General features: G+C 43.4%; 1 protein-coding gene across 1 annotated transcript in view; it reads left to right on the plus strand.

Moving 5' to 3' along the window:
- ATXN10 (ataxin 10) overlaps positions 1-16,439 on the plus strand; it is a 173,595-nt gene that overhangs the window by 45,357 nt on the left and 111,799 nt on the right. Inside the window, exons 6-7 of the mRNA XM_066358660.1 lie at positions 5,052-5,132; positions 15,510-15,675. Coding sequence (XP_066214757.1) covers positions 5,052-5,132; positions 15,510-15,675 — 247 coding nt within the window. The remainder of the gene's footprint in view (positions 1-5,051; positions 5,133-15,509; positions 15,676-16,439) is intronic.

Here is a 16,439-nt window from a genome sequence, read left to right on the forward strand (position 1 = left end):
ACTGGCTTAAAAAACTAAGAAGTGCTTGAGTTCCTGGAGTTTTAGGCATAGTGGGTCTTGGGACTGATAGACCCCATCAGTGCTGGCTCAGTGTCTCGTTTTCGTCCTATGTTGGTCTCTCTCTTGGGCTTTCCTCCTGCCTCTGTCGCTAGAGGCTGTTCTTTATATCTGCCCAAAGTGGTCATGGCCCATGTCAATCTTTAAGACCTCTTCTCTATTGTTGCTCATTCCTGGGTGACCTTACCTAGTTCCACAGCTTAAATTCCTTTCTAAGTTGATGATTTCCAAATGTATGTGTTTAGTCATGACCTCTCACCAGAGCTCCAGACTTATGTGTACACCTTCCTAGTGCATGCTTGAAATTAACATCTCAAACCTAGGAAGACTGGGTTGTCTCCCCCACCCCCAAAGCCTGCTGTTGCTGCTCTAGCCTTGGGTGGTTCAGTGACCAGTCACCATTCACCCCGCGCTAAGCCCTGCTCAGTCCCGAACCTGAGCCAGTCCTGACTCGGACTCTCATCTGCTCGCACTCATCAGCCCTGTCTGCAGACCGTGTCCTAGTCACCTGCTTCACACCTCCTCTGCCACATAGCTCGAGACCCAGTTCTCCCGTGGACAGACTGCAGGAACTTCTTTAATCACCTTTGTGCCTCTTCTGTGCCCTCTTAATCACACAGTATCCAGGTGACCTTTTAAAAATTTGTCAGAGTTTGCTACTTTCTTGCTGAAATAAAACCTTGGGTGGCTTCCCATGGCACTTAGGAGCAAATTTGAGTACTTGTCCTGTCCCGGCTCCTGGCTGGCCTTCTCATTTTGGTTCTGATCACCATTTCCCTTGCTCATTACTTCCTCTGGTTTCATTGCTTTTCTTTGAATACCCTGTGTTTGTTCTCTCCTCAGTCTGCTGATCCTTCTGCTTGGAATGCTCTTCCTTTATGTCTTTGTGTGGCCATGTCCTCCAGGTCCACTCACATGTCTCTCCAGAGACAGCTGCATGGCACCTTATGTTAAATAGTCTGCCCTCTAAATCTATACTTCTTGACTCTCCTTTATTATTTCTCTAACAGCACTCATCACTACCGAAAGTTATATATTTCATTTGTTTTCTTGTTTGTTGCTAGAAAGTAGGACTGCATAGTGTTCTGTAATTGGGTAGGAGAGCATGTTGGCGAACTGGGGTCCGTGGGCCAAGTCCAGCCCACGACCTGCTTTTATAGACACATTTTTGTTGGCACATGCCATGCTCGTTAGTATGTGTTGTCTGCGGCTGCTTTTGTGCTACAATGGCAGCTGAGCGGCGAAGGCATTGACCCACAGCTTCTAAAATATTTATGGAAAAATATCATTGGTGTTTTATGTGCTGAATGAATTGGGTGATTTGTGGTGTCCTTTACTTAGTCTTCAGTTGCCTAAGGCTTATCAGTTCTCAGTGCCTTGGGAGAGACACCCCCGCGGGTCTGCAGCAGTCTTCTCTGAAACACTGCAGCATGCCCCCAGCCTGCGGTTTGGTTCCCCACCGCTGTGGTGCAGCGAGCTACATGAGCTTCCTGGGTTCCTGGTGCCTGTGAAAGTTGTGTATACTATACTGTAGTTTGTATGTGTGCTTCTCGAAGTGTCTGCACACAGTCCCGACTTTCAGTTGTATGTAGAATGCAGCTTGTGATGTTCTGTGTGTACATCTTTTTGTGAAATGTTGGAATACTTTAGGACATAGGTAAACATTTTTCTTTGAACACTTTGGCAAGTGTATTGAAAAGTTTGGGAATTAAAAGCAGAGGTGTTCTATAGGAGAAATGCTAATGTGCCGAGTCCTTGTGAGGTGTGCGGGGGGGGGGGGGGGATAGGGGGGGCGCCGTTCTTATTCACATTCTCACCCGCGACCAGCCCTTTCCTCTGGCTCCATGGGGGTCACCCATTCACCTCCAAGGTGAGGCTTTTGTAGCCATGTGACAGCCCCAACTGGCAGGTTTGAGTTTACTCTTGAAAGCAAAAAATTCTATTATACAAAGAAGGAGAAAGGGATATCAGACAGGAAAAAATGGCAGACATCTGTAAGAACTCAGTAAATCTTTGATGAATGCATGAATCCTTTCCATTGTCTGTACTGCTTTAGAAGGTAAATAGTACTGGTTGGAGTTGTGTTCTGGTGTTATTACTAGGAGCCGGAGAAGTGGCGCTCTGTGATGCTGAGAGGATGGGTACCATGTTCGGCTTCTCTCTCTCTGAGACTGGCTGTGCTCTTCACCCTTCAAACAGCTGCTTCTCCCTGAGTGGGGTGTAACAGAAGGGTAGCGGAAATGCGCTATGTAAGCGTTTCACCTGTGCCTGCACATGCAGCATTCCACAATCCAACAGTATCTCATTTTTTTTCCCAGAGATTTTGTCTCATCTGTTTTCCAGTAGAAGAAGCATTGTCATTGAATCAGACTGACGGTTATCTTACTGTTTTATTTAACCCATGAAAAATGTTATTTAACTAACAGAAGGAAAAGGTTATTTGCTATAGCACATTTGTAAGTTTTGTCCAAATTGCTGTATTAGGCACATGTGGGTTGAAGTTCCCAGATCTCAAAACAAATAGGATCGTGGCTTTCATTTTCAAGAGTGTGTTTAAATCCAACTCTTTAATCAGTGAGGCATAAAAACATGTTTTAGGTTTTTTGCGGTCAATGAAATCTATTTTTATTTATGTTATGAATATACCTTTGACATTGTATACTTGTGTGTGGAAATGGAGATAATAAAATTAGAAAATTTCCCTCAAACTCTGGCTTTAGGATTACCTCTGTTTCCCAAAGACATCATCACCTTTAACACTCTTTTTCATGTGTTCCTTGATGCTTGATGGTCAGGTGGCTCTTACCACCTTCTTCTTGGTGGTAACAAGTAGGACTCTGTAATGCAGGTATTGGTTAGTCTATTTGTAACTGTTAACATACTTCAAAAACCAGTTATAAATGATGAGGAGAGAGAGAGGGAAGGAGAGAGGAACCTTCATGCACCTTGGTTTGTAGCCATTGTAGAAACTTGTAGAATGGTGGTCAGTGCTTTGGCATCAACAGCTTGCTCTGTGAATACTGGCTGTTCTGTAATCACATGTAAATGAGGAATTTCCTACTAAACTTAGAGGCTCTTACTCTGACTGCCTGGGGCAGGTCCACTCTGGGACCAGGGACAGAAAGTGTTTGTTGAGGGGAAGCAAGGCCGCCTGCAGCACCACTCCCTGTGCCCTGAGATTTTAGCCTGAATTTTGAATTTTGTGTTGCTGAATTGCCATGATAGAGAGGGGAAGTAAATTCATCTTTTCTTTCTGTTACTCTTGCTCTGTTTGAGAAGAGATGTAGATGTTATTATAAAGTTATTTTGGAGAAATGACTGTAATTTGCCTGCCCAGGAATAGCTACTGTTTTAGGTGTCCCCAAACTACGGCCCACGGGTTGCATTGCGGCCCCCTGAGGCCATTTATCCAGCCCCCACTGCACTTCTGGAAGGGGCACCTCTTTCATTGGTGGTCAGTGAGAGGACCACTGTATTTGGCAGCCCTCCAATGGTCCGAGGGACAGTGAACTGGCCCCCTGTGTAAAAAGTTTGGAGACCCCTGGCAAAGACAGAACTTAGCTGAGTCCTCCAGACTCTCAACTTGGGAGCAGGGTCACCTGAATGGCTTCCCACCGAGAGAAGGCAGTGTTTTCACTCCTGTGCAGGGTCTCTGTTAAACAAAAATACATTTGGGGTAACTTGCCCGGACATATTACTTAAATCACACAGTAGTCTTTGGTTAGTTAATGTATTCACATCGTTAATATACTCAAATGCATCATTTCCCTCCCACTGTCCACCTGGGTCCTCCAAGCCCAGGCTCTGAACAAGTGAGCTGTTACTGCTCTTCTCACCACACTGCTGAGAGCTTCTTGCTTTATTCACATTTTTGAGATCTTTCCATATCATTGTGTAAAGAACTTCCTCTTTTCTTTTGTCTTCCATCGTATGAATATGTGAGGCTTTATTTGATCTGTCCCTTGTTGGTGAACATTTAGGTTGTTGCCATTTTTCATTGCAGTAAATAATCTTCTTCATACATGTATCATATTGCATGTGGGCAAGTACGATTATTGCACAAATTCATGAGTGTAATTACTCAGTCTAAGGGAATGTGGTTTTAGAATGTGGCAAACTCTTCCAAGTTGTCCTTCATAGATGTTGTATCCTCCACATGCTCCACTGTACCTGGTTTCCTGCATCGTTGCTAAAGGAGTGTGCTGTCAAATTTTGAGATTTTCAGGTCCTGCCAAGGTTTAAAACAGTATTTCTGTGTAGTTTCATATTTTTATTTTTCATCTTTTTATATGTTATTTATATGTTGAACAGTGTATTCTTTAGTTCTTAAGTCTTCAGATGTCTGGTAAATATTCAGAATTAATCAATACTACTATTCAATCTTTTTATTGTCACAGTGGCACTTTAAAGAAATATGCTTCTATTCTTTGCCTGGGGGTTTCCATAGTTGAGCCCTAAGTTTGGATGGCTGCACTGCTTGACAATGAGGATGTTTTCTTGGTAACTTGAGAGCTCTTAAAGGGGAGGTAATCCAGCCAGTGCTCACTCCTGTGTTGTTGGCATATGTTTGATAAAAAGTAAGACGTGTCTGTTTCTCCGGTTAATGTTAGCACTAAGCTTCTGACTAAAACAATTTCATGTTTCTGTTTATACCTAAGCTTGTAGCTGAACTTCATTCTATTTAAACTATAGAGAGTGTTTTCCCTTCTCAGAAAAATGCAATAGCAGGCCCTTTCCTCCAGGTGAATAAATTTGAATCATTTCAGTAAGTTTTTCAGAACTAATATTGAAGAAAAATAATTTAAGGATTTTAATTTCTTTTAGTTGCTAATAGAAAAATAGTGTGTGAGCCTCAAGACATTTTACTCTTACAGCTAATCAAAAATTCAATGAAAAGGAATGCTTTTACATGTGAGATATGCCTATAAAATAGATAAGGCTGTGTCTGTTTTACTATGTTTCTAGTAACCAAACTTTTTTCTCTCTTTTTTTAGGTTCTTGATTATTACAGACCATTTTCTAAAAAGCCCGGAATTGGTAAAAGCCATGTATGTGAAAATGAGCAATCAAGAAAGGTAACCCCAAAAACCAGCGTGGCTTTGAGTATTTAGCATTCCATATAGAGTATTCTGTCCACATGACCAGAAAACTGTATGGTTTCTCAGCTGGCACAAAATCTCTAAATACATGTTTCTGTGTCAGTAATGGTTTTAAATTGGTTGGTTAATGTTACAGCTCAGCCACAATGGGTGGTGATTAACGTAGGGCTGCAGAATCCAGGTCAGCACCATTGTTCAGTGAACGCATGTTAGAAATATTGGGGACAGAGTGTCATGCTTGTGCTGTGATTTTGTAATGGGAATTCATACAACTGTGTATCACAGCTGTGTGTTTGAAAAGTGCTCATTTGTTCACCTCACTGGTGAGAGCTTGGGTTGTCCTCTCCCAGGTTTGTAGTGTCTGTCAGATCATTTAGACCAACAGTTGTGGCCGTGATCTCACAGCTCCTGTAGCAGGAAGAGCTGCGAGCACCCCACCAAATGGGCCGGACTCCCTGCCCTTGTGATGGAAATTCTGCGTGTGACTGTCGTCAGGGCTTTATCATGTTTGGATTTAGTTTCTTGACCTATAAAATTAAGAGGGCTAAAGAAAATGATTCACAGTTCTCTTGGCATTCCAGTAGGATGTGTTTTCCCAAACCTTATTGGAAATGTTGTCTTAAGAAAATAAAACTTACTCAGAAAGAAACTTTAAAAAAATGTTAATCTGGCCCTGGCTGGTTGGTTAAGTGGTAGAGCGTCGGCCCCGTGTGTGGAAGTCCGAGGTTTGATTCCCAGTCAGGGCACACAGAAAAAGCAACCATCTGCTTATCTACACCTCCTCCTCCCTTTCTCTCTTACTCTCTCTCTCTTCTCCTTCTGTGGCCATGGCTCAGATGTTTTGAGCAAGTTGGCCCCGGGCAGTAAGGATGGCTCCATGGCTTTGCCTCAGGCACTGAAATAGCTAGGTTGCCAAGCAGTGGAGCAGCAGCCCCAGATGGGCAGAGCAGCGGCCTGGTAGGGATTTGCTGGGTGGATCCCAGGTGGGGCACTTGAGGGAGTCTGTCTTTCTGCCTCCCTGCCTCTCACTTAATAAAAAAAAGAAAGGTCTGGTTGCTTGACTTTTGCTTTTCTCCCCTTCTCTGCTATCTGCCATGCTGCCGGCATGGACCTTGCCCTGCCATTTCAGTGACATGCATAACCTGTTGCAGGATGCAGTTAAATGTCATTATGTGATAGGTGAGGCCCTTCATAATGCTTCCATTCCAATCCTCTCTACATCTCTTGCCTGTGGCCACATTATAGCCACACACAATTTCCACAGTTCCCCAGGCGTTCCCTGTTTGTGACTTTTGCAGATGTGTTTCCTCTTTCTGGACATCCCCCCCTCTCCCCCCCCCCCCCCCAGTGAAGATGCACATGTCCTGTAGGCCCTTATCAGACATCACTAGCCTCCTGTTGGCTCTCCTGACTTTCCCAGGCAAAATTCTTTGCATCCTCATGCAGGTTTATCATTATTGCTTTTCTGCCAGAATACATTTTCTTCAAGGACCAAGACCGAATCTTGAATCTTGTGACTTCTTTGTCCTTAACACCCTCCAGAATCAGCATTGGAATAGAAGGATTACTTAATACCATACACTTACTGAAGCATGTCTTTGGGGTGACATCTCTGTTGATACTTTATACAACAATATATAGTTAGTTGATACTAGATGGTTTATAGCAGTGGGCCTGGTTCTGCTCAAAAATATTCTGGTGAAGCTCGCTGTGGGAACTGGTGAGTCAAGATACTTGTCATTGCTAAGTGGCAATGCTGAGCTTGAGAACTGCCACTGCTTCTTAATTATAACCATCAGTTTGGCCACACTTGGCTCTGCTGCCTTGTTTCATTGTGTTCTAGGAAGAAGGTGTCAGGTAGTGACATGGAACTCTCTGGGCTTCTGATACCTGGCAGTGGGTCTATACAGATCTGCTGGGGCAGAGGATGGGGACGGGGCAGGAAACAAGGAAAGTGCCCGGGACTAGTTGCTTAACCCACATCTCTCTTCCAGTCCCTGTCTAGGCAGATTTGCTGAGCTGCATGCTGCCCTCTTTCTCCAGGTGCCTGTACTTTTTCTGGTGACAGCCATCATTGTACAGTTGCTGCACTGGTACACTTGTCTCCAGAATGGGGCATGCAGGACAAGCCTGTTGAGTGTGGCAAGAAAATATGAGAGCATTACTTACGTTTACTTGTTATCTAAAAAAAGCAAGAGCCTGGCCTGAGGTGGCGCAGTGAATAGAATGTTGACCTGGGATGCTGAGATCGCTGGCTTGAAACCCCAGGCTTGCCTAGTCAAGGCACATATGAGAAGCAGCTAGTACGAGTTAGTGCTTCCTGCTCCCCCCTCTACCTTTTTCCCTCTCTAGTCTCTCTCTAAAATCAATAAATAAAATATTTTTTTAAAAAAGCAAGTACACTGTGTTAATATTAATATCTAGTTTGACAGTTGTAGGTTAACTGTAAATTACATATATTGAAAGTGTGTGATGGTAATTTTTTAATTGACCAAAAAAAAATATTTTTAATTGAATTTACATTCAGTGAGTTTTTGTGGTATCTGAAATGCTGAGAACACCAGTTGCCCAACACACTAGTATTCAAGAAGGGGATACTGCTTTTAGCTGCATTTGTCACATAGGGGATAGTAATATTGTCATTTTGGATTAACGGTCAATCAAAAAGAATTATAGTCCCTGATATTTGGGGGGGGGGGGGACGGGTAGCAGAGAGATGCCCAAAGCCAGCAGAGGCTAGAATGACAAAAAGGTAGCAAGGCTGTTTTCAGGACAGAAAGTTGGAGAAGGGACTGCTATCCTTGGGCATCAGGCATTTAGTTATAATCTTTCCAGGTACAATGAGATGTTGAGGTGTATTTCAGGATAAGGCCTTGCTCTTTTCAAAATGCTTATTTTATATGAACATATATGTAAGTCAGAAAGTTAACAGTTAATTGACTATATCCTAAACCTAAAAAATGTCACTAAAGAACCTCCCTCACCTTTGTTCTACATTTGGTGTTATGGTTATTAATTGCTTTTACAACAAATATATTTTTAGTAAAAGTATTTACAATTTTTTTCTTTAATGAACTTGTGGACAACTCTTGTTAGGAAGTCAGGCAGTGTCCTAAGCTCTGCAAATCTTTTTTTTGTTTTTTGTTTTTCTGAAGTTGGAAATGGGGAGGCAGTCAGACAGACTCCTGCATGCGCCCGACCGGGATCTACTCGGCATGCCCACCGGGGGCGATACTCTGCCCTTCTGGGGCGTTGCTCTGTTGCAACCAGGGCCATTCTAGTGCCTGAGGCAGAGGCCATGGAGCCATCCCCAGCGCCTGGGCCAACTTTGCTCCAATGGAGCCTTGGCTGTGGGAGGGGAAGAGAGAGACAGAGAGGAAGGAGAGGGGGAGGGGTGGAGAAGCAGATGGGCGCTTCTCCTGTGTGCCCTGGCCAGGAATCGAACCCAGGACTCCTGCACGCCAGGTTGACGCTCTACCACTGAGCCAACCGGCCAGGGCCAGCTCTGCAAATCTTAATCAACATTTCAGCCTTAAAAGGTTGGTACTATTATTGTCCCTACATTATAGATATGTACAGGGAGGAAGAGAGGTAAATAACTTGTCCACGGTGTCATTGTAGTGGACAGCAGAGCCAGGATTTCGTCTGGGCAGCCAGCCTGGCTCTGCAATCCATCTTGGTGACTACTGCACCATATCACCTCCTGAAGGTTGTTAGGTAGGATAACATTTTGTTATATGTGAAAAACTTGAAACACCTAACAATTCACTGTATGAAGACATTTGAATATCTTTAAGGAAAGAGATCATCATTCTCTCATTAGGTGGTTTATTTCTCCTGAATGTCAATTGGTGTATTTCTCTAATACTGATGTTGGGTCAAGTGTGGTGTTTCAGATGTCTGGATCAATCCGCCAATGTTAGTTCAGTGACTGGATGAAGACATGAATGACCACCTAACCTTTAGTTTCATTGGGAGACAGATTTTACTGGGGTGGGTCCATGTGGTTCATATTGCACGTGGTTATGTGGCCTCAGCCAGAGTTTAGTTGCAGCAAACTTTGTTTTCAAGACCATCAACCAAATATATTCTGGCTTGATATTTGTACATTTGTTTCTCATGCCCTCTAAATTGCACATAGCCACACATGGGAGCAATTTAATTATGCCAGCAAATTTTGTGATCTATTTGACCACTTAGGATGAAAGGAAATGGAGCCTAAATGCAGAAAGAAGGTCATGGTACTTTACACAGGCAAACAGTTTGTGAACACTTCTTACCCCTCTGTGTTTTTAGTTCCAGCAACATTTCTTTGATTTGCTCCATTTCAGTAGGTAATTTTGACTCCCTGCTCTGAACAGGGCACTATATTTTGTTCTCTGAGGAGAGTGCCACATTCTAAATGAGAGACAGTGCCTACCCTCAAGGGTGTGCTTACTTTTCTGTGAACTTTGCCAGAGACCCCTGGTAGGAGGGGCAGAATGAGGGCGTTGGTAACTGTAACACAGGGTAAATTTGGTGATATCACAGGAGAGGAGCAAACACAGTGGTTCAGGGACATGAGGTGGAGGGGAGAGGGAGGGCTCACTGTGGCCTTTGGACTAAGTAAAGACTTTATGAAACAGGCAGCATTTGACAAGCCTGCGGGGTGAGCAGGATTTTTCCAGATACATGTTTAAGGAAAGTGTGGACGTTTTTTAGTTGAAGGAACAGAACAGGACTGGCTAGTGCAGGTGAAGGATCCTTTGGATGTGTTCTGGAGAAATGGAGAACCCCAGTTTGGTGGGAATAAAAGACACTCATGAGATAGCAGCAAGAGCTACTCTTGGTAGGAAAGCCAGGGTTAGGCTTTGTGGTGTTTGGTTCATTCAACAAGTATTTATGGAGTGTCGACTCAATACACCAGACAAAATTCCCTGTTCTCATGGAGCTTGTATTCTGTGGTAACAGGGACACAAAATAAAGTTGTAAAGTGTCAGCGCTGCGAGGTGGTGATGCATACATGGAAGGTGGGAGGGGCACTTACCAGTGGGATTACCTCACTGCTCACAGAGCCCTCTGGGAGTTAGAGTCCTGGGGTCAAGGGAAGGCTAGAGCCCTGAGCTTTTGTAGTGACTGCCTTCCAGAGGCAAGTGCAGGGCCTGGGGAGTGCACTGCTGCCCTGCAGAGGTGGGTGAGGTCCTGGGGAGTGCACTGCTGAGCGGGCAGGTGCTGGGAGGAGGGGTGGAGTCTGACAGGCATGCAGAGTTCCACTGGAAAGTCCAGGCTCTTGGGTTCTCTCTTGACACCTTTTGGGCAATAACGGATACATTCTATGTCAGAGTCGTACATGGGAAGATAAATAGGATTGAAAAGATTAGGGTTTTTCTCAGCAGAGCTATGTAATGAATGAACTTCTTTCCTGTGCATCTGGAATGGTGCTGGGTGTCATCCTCATAAGAATGGAGAAGACAGTCATTCAGAATGTTGCTGTAACTGGGTGGGGATGAGGGACTTCACTAGAGAGCCCTGAGAAGACACTGTGCTGCTCCTCAGTCAGGAACACATATCAGAGTCACCTGAGGAATGAGGCTGTGCCCCAACCTACAGAACCAGAGTATCTGATTGGGATGGGGGCTTTTCCATTTAAGAATGCTTGAGGGTGTCAGACAAGCAGTAAAACAAGCACTGTATTCATTTAGCACCTGCTGGGGGTCTCTGGGCATAATGCGAACAGTGTCGGGGCTGGGGTGGTGATCTGTTTAGGCCCTCAGCAGGTGGGTGAGGAAGGAAAGGGGACATGTACATTCTGAAGCTCTTTCCTTGCCCTCTCTCGTCCTTTCAGTGTCACAGGGACTCCTTCCCTGGTAGTTTATTTGGGCAGAGTACTGGGTGAGGAAGTTTTGTTGGATAGTCAGTATCAGTTCATGTGGTATGACTCAGCAGAAATGGGAGCCTGCATTTATATATTTTTCTGTTCCCTTTTCCCATTGAGTTGGAATGACACTAACTTTGGCTGCTCTTGGGAAATAGCTTTTGTAGTTTTCAGGTTTATAGTCTGTGAGACATAACACTTAACAGCAAAGGCAGTTGTGCCACTTGTTACTCTGGAGAAGTTACCTAACCTTTTAGAACTCTGTTTTGTCTGTAAAATGGGGATAGGATAATAACAGCCACCCCAGGAAATTGCTGTGGTAACTAACTGAAATATAGAAATCCCTCAGTGCCTGGCATATTGTTATCACTCAGTAAATGTTAGTGATGTTTCTGCTGCTATGCTTCTCTACTGTTCTTGCCACCACTGTTACTACCCCTGCTGTTACTACTGCCGTTACTGCCCCCACTCTTACTACTCCATCTGTTACGACTGCTGTTACTACCCCATCTGTTACTACTGCTGTTACTGTCGCTCTTACTACCCCTGCTATTAGTGCCGCTGTTACTGCTGCCCCTGTTGTTAATACCACTGCTGTTGCAACCACTACCATTGTTACTACCGCCACTATTGTTACTGTTACCACCACCACTACTACTAGTGCCCTGGTGCCCTTGACTTTTTCCTCCAGGCTGCATCCCTGCTATGTATGGAAGGCAGCAGCATGTAGCTGCTGTGATTTACTCCTCGATAAGACCCTGTGAAATACGTTATTCTTGCTATTTTCCCAATCAGGGATCTGAGGCTTTATAAATTATTTGCCCAGGGTCACTACAAAGGTAGCGGAGGTAGTATTTGAATTCAGTTTGTTTGAGGCTAAAAATCAGTGACCGTTTTCCTTGCAGCACACATGCTCCTTATATTTGGAATTGATTAAGGAACTAATGAGGTAAATGCAGCAACAGCTGTCTGCCTACCTCTGTCTTGGTTAGCTTGTCGTCCCGGTTAACACCATTTTTGGCCTTTGTGGCACCCCAGTCAACAAACTTACATGTGGAGTAGATCAAATATGAATCAGAATTTGTTGGACATGCCAGTCTTTGAATTTGAGTTACAAATATTATTTTTTCAGAATTACAGAATGTTGTTTCTTGCCCTAAAAATCTCATAAAACTCACTCTTTCCCCTCCTTTGTCTCTCACTCCAATCCTCTGATTAAAAAAACAAACAAAAACCCCCCACAAGTTTTCAGGATGTTTCAAGGATGACTTTTGAAATTGTAGTGTGTATCAAATTAAGCATAAAATATAAATTTTGCTGTAGAATTTTTTCCTAAAGTTCTTAATATCTGCATTGCTATTTTTTAAAATGAAACAGGAATCATAATTTTGAGGACAGAGTATGTAACTATTTAATCAGAAGTGAATTAAAACTGGAAGGTGAATGACAGCCAGTGGTTGAAAGATAAATTATAGAAGCTTGACTCTGAACTGAGGGGCTATGTATGGCTGGTGAGCCTGAGGCAGCCTGGGTGATGATTTCAGAGTTAAAACAAGCAAGACTCTCACACTGATGTGTAATAATTTTAGATGACTAGTGTCCAACCTGTTTGACTAGGTCTTTCTGCTTTTGTGTCCTTCACCCCTGAATGAATAAATCAGAGTGAATGACATGTTAGACTCCTTGAATTCTGCTGTTTTCAAGGAAGTATTCAGTGTAGTTCCCTGCCCGTGCCCCCAGATGCAAGGAGGAAGACATTCCACACTATGTCCCGCTTTCCCTGACTACACAGGACCTTTCAGTACATGGGTTTGCTGGCGTAGAACAGGGATGGCAAATGTAATGTACAGTTAAAATGATTTTGGAAAAGATTTCTTACTTGTCATGTGTGTGATTATTTTGAGAAAAGGGTGGTTTTTTGATGGTGGCTAAGGTGGAGGGGATGGAGAGGAGGATTGGGCATGGACTCTGGTTGGGAGGGCGTTGTGTACCAGGCTAAAGCACTTTGGACCCACCCATTTAAAAAACTTAAGTTCTAAATTAAGTTTATTTGGGTAACACTGGTTCATAGTATTATATCAATTTCACGTGTACAAATTTATCATACGACATCTGTCTACTCCATTGTGTGCTCCCTATTTGAAGTCTGGCCTCCTTTTCTCACTATGTATCTGACCCCTGGCCCTCTTCATCCCCCCCCCCCTCCCCGCCCTATCCTCCCTGCCCCTCTGGTAACACTATTCTGTTGTCTGTGTCTGTGACTTTGTTTGGGTTTATTTTTGTTTGTTGCATTTGGTTTTGTATCCTGCATTTAAGTGAAAAGACATGGCTCTGGTCTTCTCCGTAAAACTCATTTGCTCAGCATGATACTCTCAGGGTCCACCTGTTTGTTGCAATGATGGTGTTTGATTTTATGGCTGGGCAGTATTCTATTGTATAAAGGTGTCACATCTCTCCAGTCATTGGTTGAAGGACTCTTGGGTCGTTGCCATGTCTTGGCTGTTGTGAATAATGCTTCAGTGAACTGAAGGGTGCACATATCTTTATGGATAAAGTATTCTCAAATTTTGGGGGTAGATATCCAGAAAATGGACCCAACCCTTAATAGTGGGAGCCATTAAAAGTTTTCATTGGCAGATGATTTAATGTAAGTAGCATCATTAAGTGAAGAGTCATGTCTTCTCAGGTGATATTTAAGCTTGGTTTATATTTTAAAGATTGATTTCTGACTTTTCCCTTTTTTTCCCCTTCAAAATCACTCACTAGCCATCTCCTCTGATGTCCCTTATAATGAGGTAGTGGAGTACAGAGTGTACCTGTGAGCAAGGGGAAGTCCAGGAGGCCAGGAGGGACTGCCTCTGGGTGAATCTGTAAAGAAGGCAAACCTGCTTTTCCTTTTCCTTTAGCTCTGGCCTCCAGGTGTCTCGGTTCATCCCCCTGGGCCCTGAGTCTTTCTGTCGCTGCTGTACATCCTTGATTACCACCACCCATGGCCTGCCCTTTCTGTCCTAACCCTCATGGGACTCCTTCAGGATCTGCCTCTCTTTCAAGATCTGCCATGTGTTTGGTCCTTTGCCCAGTTATGACCCATCTGTTTTATTCCTCATTTCTCTACACTACTCTCTGGGCACCTGTGACTTACTCTGATAAAATTGCTTTCTTATATTAGATTGCCTTTATTCAGTAATAGTCCTTTAGGTACTAAATTCCCAAAAGCCAGGGATCATGACTTTTTATACCAGCAATAACAGCCACATTGGCCCAAAATAAAAAGGAGTATTTTTAGAGCAGACATTTGGGTTCCTTTGGAGTCACACTTAGTAGGTGGCCTCCTGCCCATTATATCGTGGAAAGCCATCTTGCTCGGGGAAAGTGGAAAGCCTGGCTTCATGGCCTGAGAGTGCTCCATTAATTTTTAAAGGTTTTATGTGAGTAAGGGAAAATAAAACATCCTAATGCCATTCTTTTGTATTCAGTTGAGGGAGTTGTTTGTTTGATTTTGGAGTAATAATTGCTATAAGAAATCTGAGGTTTTAGGAGTTGACCATCATTATGATCTGTGGGTGATTTTTCCAGACTGAATCTTTCCCCTCAAAATGTCTTTCTTAACTTGAAGCAATAAGCAGTTCCTAGCTTTCTTTCAGTAAGAAATGTTCCATGCCTAATGCAGGTGTATTTCCCCCCACTTGTAAGAGTTTTAGATATTCATATACTTCTTGTTGTAGAAGGAAATGAAGGTTTACACATATAATCCCAAATCAAAATATGGTTTTGAGGCACCTCCTAGTTGACTTATACTGGATAGATTGTCTTGCGTGTGGTTTGCTTTTTCTAGGAGAAGGAAAGAGGTTGTTGAATAACAGTATTTATTGATAATTTAAATATTGATATAAAAGCTATTATTGGTTGGATTTCAGATTTGTTTTTGTAAACTAAAATGATGAAACAATAAAAAAATGCCAGCCTTCACAAGAAAGACAGTTAAACAAGTAGTTAAGGCTCCCAACCCCAGAGCCAGAGATTGAATCCTCGTGCTGTGGCTTGGGGGGTATGACCTGTATAGGTTACCTCAGTAAATCTCCTCTACCCACTCCAGGTACCAGGTTGAGAACAACACCTGCCTCGGATTTTTTGTGTCAATTAAATGAGAAAATGAGTGTAAAATGCTTGCTCTTGTAAGTGATGACCGTTAGCCCACTTAACTTTGCTATTGTTAATTATTGTAGAGGTATTATAAACTAACAGCATTTCTGAAACATTGAATTGTTTCAGTGCTCAAAGTAATGGATAGAAAAGGTGCTTCATCTTATAGCTGAGTCACATCAAAGAACTCAAGATTTAGAAAAATAGTTAATTGAAAAAAATGTTTTCCCTGGCTAGACATTAAGTAAAGTAAGAAATTTAAAAAGTAAAAATACTCTCTTAAAGTGCTCTCTCTAAATATTTTTAGTGTTGTAGAATTTCAGTATTGTAATGGATATAAAACCTTTGTTTTACAGGGTTACATTGTTAGACCTTATAATAGCCAAAATAGTGGGTGATGAGCCTCTGACCAAGGATGATGTCCCTGTGTTTCTGAGCCACGCCGAGTTGGTTGCAAGCACCTTTGTGGATCAGTGCGAGGTTGTGCTGAAATTGACCTCCGAGCAGCGTGCGGATGATGAGGTGAGAAGACGGGTTTTCTAACTCAGCTAGGGCCTTTATGAGAATGCTTTCCAAAAAGCTTTCAGAAAATATTACATGAGTATCTGCTGTAGCCTGAATGTCTCCAGTGTCCCCCTTCATATGCTGAAAAGCTAGTGACAGAGGTGGTAGTATTAGGAGATGAGGCCTTTGGGTTGTAATCAGGTCATGATGGAGACCTTATGAATGGGATTAGTGGGCCTTATAAAAGAGACCCCAGGAAGTCCCCTTGCCCCTTCCACCATGTGAGGACATAGCGGGAAGCCGGCAGCTGGCAGTCTACAGCCTGCCGGAGGTCCTCACCCCAACCAGCGTGCTGGCACCCTAATCTCGGACTTAGCCTCCAGAATGGCAGGAAACAAGTTTCTGTTGTTTATAAGCCACTCAATCTGTGCTCTTCTTGTTAGAGTAGTTTGAATGGACGAAGACAATCCTTATTTTAGAACAATTGAGGAAATATAGACAGTGTCTTTATTCACAACCATTCAGAGTTAATGACAAAAATTTTCTGGCCCTGGCCAGTTGGCTTAGTGGTAGAGTGTTGGCCCAGCGTGTGGAAGTTCCAGATTCGATTCCTGGTCAGGACACACAGGAGAGCTGACCATCTGCTTCTCCACCCTTGCCCCTCCTCCTTCTCTTTCTTCCTCTCTTTTCCCCTCCTGCAGCCATGGCTCCAATGGTTTGAGCAAAGTTGGCCCCAGGTGCTGAAGATGGGTCCATGGCCTGGGCCTCAGGCACTAAAATAA

The sequence above is a fragment of the Saccopteryx leptura genome, chromosome 1, assembly GCF_036850995.1.
Source record: "Saccopteryx leptura isolate mSacLep1 chromosome 1, mSacLep1_pri_phased_curated, whole genome shotgun sequence".
Lineage (NCBI taxonomy): Eukaryota > Metazoa > Chordata > Mammalia > Chiroptera > Emballonuridae > Saccopteryx > Saccopteryx leptura.